Consider the following 12,319-nt stretch of genomic DNA (forward strand, 5'->3'; position numbering starts at 1 on the left):
CGATTTAAGCCCGATTTGCAAATCGTTGAGCTCGCCGACCGGTCAGGGTGTTATCGCGTGCAAATCGTGGGGGATTAGCGTGCGATGAACGCTTGCCAATCTGTTAGTATGAAAGAGCCAACAACGCAACAAAGACGCTCGCAGACGCGTCGCCGAGCCCAGAAAAATATCTAGCATGCTAGATATCCAGAGCCGCTGTGCGACTCAACCTCAGTGATGTCAAGAGCTACAGCCAATCATAGCAAGGCATGGGTTGAGGTAACCAGTTAAATCTTATGTTTTCTTTTTTTGCATTTTTTTTCTCAGAGCAAATCATCGCGCAAACAGTGTGCAGCACTAGTTTCTGTCTGACGTCCATATTCGCGTGTTGTGTTCTCTTCTTCGCTGGGTATTGGTCATTTCGCTCATTTCTGGTTAGTTTTGTTGCGTGATTGTTCGTGACAAAATGTGGTTTGTAGACAAGATAGAATCATTGGGTGACAGAGTTGTTGTCACAAATGATTTGCTCTTATCATCCGATCGTGGTTGTATCTCTGTGTAGTGCGTTACCTCCTGTTGTTAATCTGTCACGTTGTGTTGTGTGAACAGCTAAACAACTTGACCACTCCTGATTTCACTGCGAGCAAGTCATGTAGTGTGAACCGCACAGTCCAGCCTGACATTTTAAAATCAAGAAGCGTGAACAAGGCTTAAAGGGTAAAAACGCAAAAGTCTGCTTGACAGTGAAGGTTGTACGCAGGCACGCGGACTTGGTGTTGTTGTGTGGCAGTGCTTCACATTGCCACCTAGCCATCTGGAGTGCATACTACATCGAATTTCACACTTTTGCGTCACCATATGCACGCGGATTTCCCACCCATGACGCTCGTCTAAACGCAGAACAAAAAGTGATAATGCAACGCCACTTTTGCGTTTGCTCTTCAGATCGTTTCCGTGTAAACATAGCCTAAATGTAGGTTCCTTGCAAAATGCTTTCATGACCTGCATTATCTGTAAACTATGTTTAAATCACATAATAAGCTCCATATGTATGGCTTTTCCGATGTAGTAAACTTGCTTGGAAGCTGAACTGGTTCGGCATTGAGTGGTGCACTCGGGTACGAGTCCCCTTAAACACGGAGTCATGATAAAACATTTGTTACAAATGCATTTCTCTCATCACGTTTACAAACCCATTTCCATAAAAGTTGGGACACTGTACAAATTGTGAATAAAAACAGAATGCAATGATGTGGAAGTTTCAAATTTCAATATTATATTTAGAATACAACATAGATGACATATCAAATGATGAAAGTGAGACATTTTGAATTGCCATGCCAAATAGTGGCTCCTTTTGGATTTCATGAGAGCTACAAATTCCCAAAAAGTTGGGACAGGTAGCAATAAGAGGCCAGAAAAGTTAAATGTACATATAAGGAACAGCTGGAGGACCAATTTGCAACTTATTAGGTCAATTGGCAACATGATTGGGTATAAAAAGAGCCTCTCAGAGTGGCAGTGTCTCTCAGAAGTCAAGATGGGCAGAGGATCACCAATTCCCCCAATGCTGAGGCAAAAAATAGTGGAGCAATATCAGAAAGGAGTTTCTCAGAGAAAAATTGCAAAGAGTTTGAAGTTATCATCATCAACAGTGCATAATATCATCCAAAGATTCAGAGAATCAGGAACAATCTCTGTGCATAAGGGTCAAGGCCGGAAAACCATACTGAATGCCCGTGATCTTCGGGCCCTTAGACGGCACTGCATCACACACAGGAATGCTACTGTAATGGAAATCACAACATGGGCTCAAGAATACTTCCAGAAAACATTGTCAGTGAATACAATCCACCGTGCCATTCACCGTTGCCGGCTAAAGCTCTATAGGTCAAAAAAGAAGCCATATCTAAACGGGAACCAGAAGCGCAGGCGTTTTCTCTGGGCCAAGGCTCATTTAAAGTGGACTCTAGCAAAGTGGAAAACTGTTCTGTGGTCAGACGAATCAAAATTTGAAGTTCTTTTTGGAAAACTGGGACGCCATGTCATCCGGACTAAAGAGGACAAGGACAACCCAAGTTGTTATCAGCGCTCAGTTCAGAAGCCTGCATCTCTGATGGTATGGGGTTGCATGAGTGCGTGTGGCATGGGCCTCTTACACATCTGGAAAGGCACCATCAATGCTGAAAGGTATATCCAAGTTCTAGAACAACATATGCTCCCATCCAGACATCGTCTCTTTCAGGGAAGACCTTGTATTTTGATACTATTTTCCAACAAGACAATGCCAAACCACATACTGCATCAATTACAACATCATGGCTGCGTAGAAGAAGGATCCGGGTACTGAAATGGCCAGCCTGCAGTCCAGATCTTTCACCCATAGAAAAAATTTGGCACATCATAAAGAGGAAGATGCAACAATGTTGTATTCTAAATATAATATTGAAATTTGAAACTTCCACATCATTGCATTCTGTTTTTATTCACAATTTGTACAGTGTCCCAACTTCTATGGAATTGGGTTTGTACTTTGTTAACACAATTGGTTAGGTTTAGGGTAGGGTTTAGTGAAGAACATGTTTTTGCTAATGTGGGAAATGAAGTATGCAAGTATAAAGTATTATCTATAATTGTACTGTAAGGTTTTGGTTTTTTTTTTTTTTTTTGCTTTTTGTTTTTAATTACCATGGTACTACCACTATAATATTGCCAAGAAAACTGGAACTACCCCAGCACTTTGTTTAAAAATATTAACTTTTAGTAAATGTGGAATATTAGGATGTGTTAATGTCCAAAATCAGGCTGTATTCTCATGGTAACACCACAGTTTCTAGATGATAGGGAACTCCTGGCCTTCCTCTTCACGTTCTTCTCGTTTTACTAGAAAGTCATCGAGGTGGGACGAATCAAAAGCTATGATGGTGGTCTCTCGGGGACTGCCCGCATGTCTTTTCTCCAGCTGACGAGCTTCCAAAGCATGCTAGAGCGCCATTGAGCAATGCGCACTGGAGTTCGCTCAAAGGAAAACCCACAGGCTTGCCCCTGGAAACGGGAAACACCCGCAGGAAGAAAGGGAGGTGTGTAAAGAGGAGGAGTGGCATAATTAAACGAAGAACTGAACTGAACATGCTTTGCCCGAGACTGAGAGAGAAAGTCTAATCCTTTCCCCCCCAACAATGACAGTGCTCAGACGAGCAGGGGGCGTTCTCACTGAACGCATTCTTGCGTTTTTTTTATTGTTTTATTTTAACTACGCATGCGTCAGACGGACGTTACGTTGCGTTTTTAGGCGGGCGTCAAGTTAAGAATAGTTCAACTTTTAAAAACGCTTCTTGAGAACGTTTAAACGCAAAGTCCTGTGAGAACGCAGGAATCCTGCCGCACTGTCACTCTCTCTCTCTCTGATCGCATTGTACACACACACACACACAATCGGACACTGCAGTGGATCAAACACACTCATACGGTCCGTCCAGTTCGGCAACGCTCGAAAGAACACGTTGCATGCTTGAAATCAGTGAAACGGTCCAATGCCACGTAAACAATCACGGAGAGCGCGTGATGTCTCAGAGTTGTCCGTGCAGTCAGCGTTAAAGTTGAGACCACTGTTGCTTTCAAGGTTATCCAGGAACGGATTGCACGGAGCCAATGCGCCAAAAGCGCATCCGGTCGCTCGCGTGCAGTTCTCTAGCATGCATGCAAACTTGAAATGTAATATGAGTCCAAGCCAAGACACTGACTGCACATGTGTAAACGCCTCCAGTAAACAGGACGTATTGTATAGCTAGACTGAAAGTGCACTGGATAATGATGCAGCACTGCTGATCATCACTGTGCAATGCACGACAACACTCAATGCGGACTGCAACGTCCCAAAACACTTCTTGGCGGGTTGTTTTTATCTAATCCTCTCCAGAGAGAGGAACCCAGCCCCCTTATCTCTCCCATCACAACCCTCCCCTTGTCCAGCAGCAGCGGCGGTAGTAACAGCACCCATGTTCGGTTTCCATTCCAGGAACTCACCGTTCTTGTGCTCTGATGCTGTCGTTGTGAGGAGACACCGAATGCGGGGAAAGCAGAAGAGGCTACGGCTCCGCTGCTCCGGGACAGGAGGAGGACCGATCTACACACTTTCGCAGCCATCTCTGATATGAATCCCCGGCCGAGAGAACGCAAGTGCTGCGGGCGAACCGACTGAGACTGTTTGAGGAAAGGGAGGGGAAATAGGAAGGGCTGCTGGGCTGGGCTAATATTTCATACACACACACACGTAACACTACACACACACACCTATTGCCTACACAACTAATGTTTCAAAAGAAGGATGCTGTAGTTCCGCGCTAGAAGCAAAATATTTCTAACGAGTGAAATTCGGTTAGAACGTTATGTCTCATAACCATAACACACGCTAAAATGTCAATATAAGGAAGTCGTAGACTGAAATGCCACGGTCTCTAGGACAACATGAAAGGAGAGTTCTGATTGGCCGAGCGGTTACCTGCTGGCACTGCTTGGAACTCTTTTCGTCCAATGAGAAGAGGCGCAGCTCTGTAGTTTTGACAACTTGAAGAGAACGCCAACTCGGCCAATCAGAGAACGCGGGACGCTCGCATGCTTGTGTTCTCTCTCTGTGGAAGAAATACAATATTATAATATATTGAATATATATTATGATAAAATATTAAGCCACAAAGTAAAATACTTAATATTTTGTTTCCGAAATGATGTATTTTGAAGAGAATCGCACATCTGTTCATTGCAAAGACAGTATTGGGATGCCAAAGGTAGGCTACTTGGTGCATTAGCCTAGCAGTTTTGTCTGCCATGGTAAAGTCACAATGGAATCAAATTCTTATTTTCAATGGAATATTGCAGTATTTATTAAAAATACATATTTTACCTTTTACCTTTAATCAAAATAATTTGCCTCCGTCTTGCTGCAACTTCTCTTCTCTGTCACTCATTTGTGATTGCAGCAATAGCAAATGCCAATGATCTAATGATCTAATCAATTCACAATGGACAAAATCAATTCCCATCCTACATTTTTTTCTCGTATGAGATGCAGATTCACTAGGAAAACACTATCAAAACTTCTGTTTCATGTTGACTTAAGAACTGGCATAAACAACACAATCCCAATATGGGTCTACTTGTCTATAACCACTACTTTATATTAACATGGATGATCAATATAGATCTTTGAATCACATTATATATTGCTCCACCTCCATCACACACAGATTTAAATGAATTAGTAGCATATTTTTAATATAACTGAATTAACCTAACTATGTGGAATGCACCAATTCAGATCAGATATAACAATTTTGTTAAAGGGATAGTGCCACCAAACGTTCTGTATTTACTCCCCCTCATGCAATTTCAAAACTATGACTTTCTTTCTCTTCAGGCTTTTCGGACTTTCTGTGGAATAAAAAAAAATTGGCTATAATTATTTGTCTCAGGTTCTTGTTGTTCATACAATGCAAGGTAATGGTAACCAACATTATTCTAAATATTTCCGTTTGTGTTCTGCAGAAGAAAGAAAGTCATACACATATGAAACGACTATGGGAAGAGAAAGTGATGACAGATTTTTCATTACTGGGTGAACCATCACTTTAAAGAAACAACTAAATTCAATAAAAAGAGTAGACTATATTTCTTAAACCTGTTGTTCCACTGTGTCATTCATTCTTGACTCTTGGCAACTGTTCCATCCTGTCCATTATATAATTGTCTCTATTATTAGTCTGTCCTTCAAACACTTATTTGGAGTTATGGGGCATGAAAATGCCAAACTGCATTTAATATTCTATTAAGACACCTGATACACTTAAAGCAATAGCAGCACAATTCACACTCCTGGTCTTGTTGTTTCTGATATCAAAAAGGTCACTAAGCAGCCAAATACAATTGAGGCTTTTAAATATATGTTTTTGTCTGTTCAAGGGTTGCATAGTAGGTCACACCCTGTAACTGTTTCTAACACATTCCAGAGTTCAACCTATGATTGCACGTCTTCAACGTATGCGTACACACAGCAACTCCATTATTCCAAAAGATCATGCATCAACATGAGGGATTAGTTTAGCATTGATCCGAACCAGTGCTACTGTTTTGATTCAGAGTGACAGATGTCTTGTTTTATTGTGGGATTTATTATTATTTTTTTTTCATATACACTTCTGTTAGAAATATATGTCTGTTATTGATAGTTCATTTTTTAATCTACTGCACTTCATTAACAATTTCCCCATAGTGCAAAGATCATTACATCTTACTTGAATCTCTGCTGATGTTCAAATATTTCAAATAAATCTTTATACTTTCCTATTTGTGAACATCTATGAACTGTTTTCCAAGGACTAACTCTACATGGCTGGTCAGATTGGATTTGTGTTACCTTTGAGCTTTGGTTCCACCCATGGTTTCTTTCCTCACCCTTAAGGATTGGTTTATTGCTTTGTTTGCCTGCATTTTTATGACCACTAAAAGCCTAATCCTGAACTGTGGCCTATAATGTACCTTTTCATTTTAAATAAACATTTTAAAATCACTGTTATACAATCAGATTGGGAATAAATCTGATACTTAAGGTGAGGAATTGGAAACTTGTTCTAAAAAAAATACATTTTGATTCCTGTGTGCATATTTCGATGTGATTTTAAATCATTTTCAAGCACAATAAGATGCGTTTCATATTCCCTGGCTTTGGCACTACCACGAGGGCCCTAGGCAACATAGGCTATATAGTGAGGCTCAGGCCACGGGGCTGGAGCCTCAGCAAAGATAGTCCGGACCCCTATTTCAGGGTGCAGGACAAATCAAGCAGACAAGATGCCATTTTTGTGAAAAATAGGCTAATGATTGTGTCATCACTACGCAACTTTCTGTCGCACAATAGAGACATTACCGTATAGATAGGAGGAGAAGCTTGCAGGCAATCTTTCACTGTCTATGAGGCAATCGGGGGGACATGGAGGCTTAAAGTCATGGGAGAAGCCTTTTACTGTCTATGGGAGAAGCTCATAGATAGAGAGTCCATTAAAGCAACGGAGAAAATATTTCAACAACGTTTTGGCTTGGCACAGCTACTAGAAGATTTACAACTGTTAGATTGTCGTCACGCTCAATTTTAAAAGCCTGCGCAGTCGCTCAGACATCAGACAGGAAGTGCAAAAATCGGGCTTCAAGTCTTCTCCGTTGAAATCAATGGGGTCGCTCTGTCCATTTCTTTTACTGTCTATGGGTTTGTGCAGCTGCAAAACAAATCCGTGAACAAATCCGGCTTCAGTATTTGAAGAAAACAGAACAGAAACCAAACTTAACCCGAAGTGCCACGAACAGTGTCCGAACAGAAAAAACAACTCATGTGGACAAATGAGCGCACACCACAAGCAAACTCGAATCCTCACGCTCACCATGACAAGACAATAGGAGTGTCAGAGCTCTGTCACCAAACCAAGAATGAAAAGAAGAGAGTGACAGAACCCTGACAGAAACAAGAATGGGTTTAAATCATGTGCACCACAACTGAATAGATAAATACCTTTTGTCCCTTTTCACACTTTTTCCCTTTTTACAAGATGTGATTTAGGTCTCAGGTGTCCCTAGAACATGTATGTGAAGCTTTTTTAAGCTCAAAATACCTCATAGATCATCTATTATACCATGTTGTAAATGGCAATTTTGAAGTGAAATGATTGCATCGAACGAGTGCATAATTCTCTAAATGCAAATGAGCTGCTGCTCCCCACCCCCGCTTTCCAGAAGAGGGCACACCCTTTACATCTTGGGCCTCGGATACTCTGTCAAAAACGAACAAAACATCTGTTTGGTTTTGATTGTCATCTGTATTGCAGTCACGCTCACATGACATTGCCGTTCTCCTTCATAATGAAAGTTTATCATCTGCATGCATTTTAAAGCCATTTCAGTCTAAACTTATATAGTTTTCTGTGCATCTAAAGTGCATGCAGAGAAAGCATCCCGTGAGTGTTAAACTAAGTTCTCTTTCGCATCTTATTGCATTAAACTATCAATTGCCAACGCATTCTCATCCTAGGGCGTCATATGGTGACGCTTTTGAAATTTCTTCTGAATCCAACGCTCATGGCACCCTTTAGCGTCAATATAACACGCACAGAGCTTTGTTCGGTTCTGGGTAGGTTTAGTTCTGGGGTAGGTTTAGGGTTAGACCACTAGGAGGCGCCTTCTAGCCCATATCTGCTGCGTCTCATATTGACCCTAAAGGGTGTCATGTGCATTGGATGTAGAAATGTCAAAAGCGTCAGTATGTGCCTTGGGCGACGCCTTGGGACGAGAACGGGCGGCAAATGCACACAAAGTCATATCAAAAGCTCAAAGTTCACATAAAATTCACAGTCGGTTATATCTGTGTATGTAAACAGCAAGTAAAGAAATCGCATGTGTATATTAGATCTGTTTATAAAAGTGAAAGCAGCCTAATATATAGTACCTACTGCTGTAAGCTGTTAATAAATATCATTCAACTAAAGAAAACCAGAAAATCATTTTCTGCTCTTGATTGAATAACTTAGTAGCTATAATAAGAATACATTTCTTACTTGAATGCTGCTGTTAAATGCTCTGGTGAGTAGATAAACATGCACAATGAGGGGCGGAGCTAAGTATGTCAGCAGTCGTGGGCGGGGTCTAAGGATTTGTGACATCACAAAAGCTACAGTCTTCAAATGCTTGTTCTGAGACACTGCTAATGATTTATGGGGATTCAAAAAAGAAGAGTGGGTGGATTTTTACCCATTGCGACACACATTTATGTTCATTTTAAATGAATTTTGCATAATAGGTCCCCTTTTAAGATAACTTTTGTTGTATAACCTATTAAACGTTTATTTCGTCATATTAAAGTATATGTTTTACTTAAAACTATTTAATATATATATATATGTTTTATAAGTGATTAACAGTCTAATTAAAGTGTTCTTGACATTTTGTTGTTTTGTGACATTGGTCCAAGCAAATTTGGACTATTCAGACTAAAGAATACCTACCCACCAAATCCTCGACTCATCTTGAGCTTTATATAGATGGTCATTCGTTTTTAGGACAACATAGCTGTAGGCCTATGTAATTCGTTACGTTGAGCCATGTGATTGAGGCTTTTTTTTTCACACCTGTTGCTCACAGACCCCTAAAGGCATATTTCTAACAATGACACCAGCCTGAAAACATGGCTGACATCCTGATTCTCTGCCTACAACTCTCTCTGCAACATGAGTCGCTCCTTTGTTGCCATGGGGGATAATCAGGCATATATTTGCTCTTCTCAAAATACTGAGGAGTCTTATCAATGAATCTGCACGAACTACAGGCGAGTCAAATGAATTCCGACTGATAAGACGAAACCAAACAAAATCTCTGTTCTTAACTTGACAATCTGGACCGGATTGCTTCAGTAATTGTGAAGGGGTTTGATTTAGCTGACACTAAGTCCAAAGGTATGGCTACAGCCGATATTCATGAACTTTGGGACTAAAGGAAGCACGTGGGTTGAAAGAAGGTTAGAACAACGGACAAATCAGGACAAATGGGTGTCCTCTCAGAGAGGCTATATGTGTTTATAAATGTGAATTTTGTCATTGTTTTGGAACACACCAGCTTAGTTTAAGCCATGCTAGCATAAAAAGTTACATTTTGATTTTAGGGGGCCTTTAATTTTGTGTGCCCTTTGAATTTGAGAGGTCCAGTGTCTCACTACTGGTCACATTTCATTGCCCATGCAAATTTGCAGGTCAGAAATCCTCAAATTTGACCAATAGGAGCAGAAGACAAACTTTTAGCGCACGTCTATGGAGATTGGTGCATGATGACTAATGCAACTGTGATTTTACAATAATAAAATGTGCAGATGGAATGCAAGAACACCTCCTGTGTGAAGAGCAGAAGGTTGAAATTATACAAAACACAGTTCGAGTGAAGTCTGATTTGAGATTTGAGTTAATTAATTGTGTAGAAGAAGAAATCGAACAACTAGATTTGCATTTCCTGAAGGAAACAGTGATGCTTGCAAGGCAACCAAAGAAACTTTATAAATTAAAGTTTCAGGTAGGCCTAAGTGAGAACATCTGAGGCGAAGTGGGATTTATTAATTGCTTAAAATTGTAAGAAGAAAATTGTAATGTTTTAAAATAATATTTAAAGCTACACTGTGTGATTTTTACCCCCATCTAGCGGTGAAAAGGTATATGACCATCCAGTGAATATTAGTTTCTGTTCCTCTCAATTCCAATTTTGTTTTAACGCCTACGGTGGCCAATGTAGTCCAATATTAATATGGCTTCCAGTTCGACCTCATCCATGAGTAAACTTAAACTCGAAAGGCGAAGCTTGAATTAACGGGTATGTCCCTCTTTGGTTAATGTAGGCTACTTTCAAGATGGAGGGGCAACATGGCGACTGACATTAGAACCACTTACCCGTATGTATTTTCCATGGCATATTATACACTCACGAGAATACTTTATTACTTGAGCGAAGTAAATACATTAATGAGCACATATATTTTTGAAGTGTTTTTAGCTAAGAATAAACTAAAAGAGTTACACAGTGTAGCTTTAATATAATTTAAATTGAGAAACAAAGTACTCAGTACTCAACAGCCCATTTCATGGTCATGTTGCAGTCACGTCTAAGGACATAAGCGACACGGAAACATTTGTCAGCAGCTGATAAATGCACCACTCATCATAGTCGAAAGGACTCCACACCTGATGACTCGTGCATGGCAGAATATTACACACACACTCACACACGACTGGACAAGATAAGTAGAAATCTGAACCAGCATTACTCGTTCTGTTGGAACTATCGCACACACCCGATTAACAGTTTGTAACCTGAGTCCATTTCTTTCATTCATGCACACACACACACAGAGAGACGACAGATAGCCACAGCATCAACATCGTCTCGACTTCTATGACACCAGTACCTGCAGAGCTCTGCTTTTTCAGGGTTTTCAGTCGTGAAGGGTGATTTCTAGCTCCATTAAGGACACTGCAGGCAAAACCATTGTTTTTTTTTAATACATATTTAAACCAGATTTCTTTTTTCATTTCTCTTTATCTATTTGCATCTACATTTCCATGACAGTACATATCTTTAAAGGCCATTTCCTCTAAATTAGATTTCTCTCTCTCTCTCTCATGCAGAAATTTCTCTTCAAGGAAAGCAGAAGAAAGTATTTTGTAACGACAACTTCCAAACAAACGTTAAATAATAATGGTAATAAATCATTTAGAAACTAGATTTTTTTAAAGAAATTGTAAGTGATGCCAAAGTCACTGCCACAATGCGTTGACGGTTTCTAAGGTTTTCTGGGTGGTTATTCCTTTCAGCCCAAGTCGAAAGAATGTATAGTTTACCTATAGTTTGTTAACTATGGAAGCTTGTTTTCATCACAAAATAAAAAAATTAAAAGGCAAAAGACTTTTTATCTCAAAATTCTGACTATCTCCTTGCAATTCTGAATTTATATCACCTTTTAGCGCTATAACGCAAAAAATTAGAGATATAGCCTAAAGGAATTGCAATATCTCGCAAATGCAAAAAAAAAAAAAAAAACCTTTAAAATATATCAAATGTAATTGCATGTGAGGAAAAAAGTTTGCAATTGTGAGAAAAAAGTCAGAATTGTGTAATATAAAGTCATTCTACCTTTTTAATTTGAGGAAGAAACCAGCTTCCATAGTTAACATCTACTTGGATTAAATTAGGGGCTTGGCAAGCTATACAGTTTTTATTGTATTGAATTTACAATCAGAAATTAAACAGACATGATACTGTCATTGCTGTCACGCATTTTCCTGTGATATAAAAAAAAAAAACATTGAATGGGATGAAAAACAAAAGAGATGAGGACACATATGCCGCCAATATGGCTAGTTCGGTCATGCTGTAGGCGTATGGTCTGAATAGGTCTATTGTAATAAAGATGGATTTGCGTGCAGATTATTTGACTTTTTTTTTCAGTGAACAATTAAAACATGATGTTTTATTCTGACTTAAAGCAGCCATTTAGAAGCCCTCGCTGATAAGGAGAGAGATTCTAACAATCTGACAGCAGAGAAATTAGATATGTTATGCAGTACATAGACTTGAATTGAAATATTGCTGTAAGTTACTCAATTTTACACATCATGAACGGCTGTATCACCGGTGACCGGTGATTATATGCAAACAAACGCAGTTCTTTTGAACTTTCTGAAACAATCCTGAGAAAAAAAAATGCACAAAATTATTAGGCAGAGCTGAGCAACTGTTTTCAGCCTTGATAATAATATGGTTT

General features: G+C 39.7%; 1 protein-coding gene across 1 annotated transcript in view; it reads right to left on the minus strand.

Annotated features, from left to right (window-relative positions):
• mcu (mitochondrial calcium uniporter) overlaps positions 1 to 4,361 on the minus strand; it is a 126,898-nt gene extending 122,537 nt beyond the window's left edge. Inside the window, exon 1 of the mRNA XM_039673355.2 lies at positions 4,006 to 4,361. Within this exon, the coding sequence (XP_039529289.1) occupies positions 4,006 to 4,125 (120 nt within the window). The 5' untranslated portion in view covers positions 4,126 to 4,361. The remainder of the gene's footprint in view (positions 1 to 4,005) is intronic.
• Between the last annotated feature and the right edge of the window lie 7,958 nt (positions 4,362 to 12,319).

Source organism: Pimephales promelas, chromosome 11 (genome assembly GCF_988280905.1).
Source record: "Pimephales promelas chromosome 11, fPimPro1.hap1.1, whole genome shotgun sequence".
In the NCBI taxonomy this organism is placed as follows: Eukaryota; Metazoa; Chordata; class Actinopteri; order Cypriniformes; family Leuciscidae; genus Pimephales; species Pimephales promelas.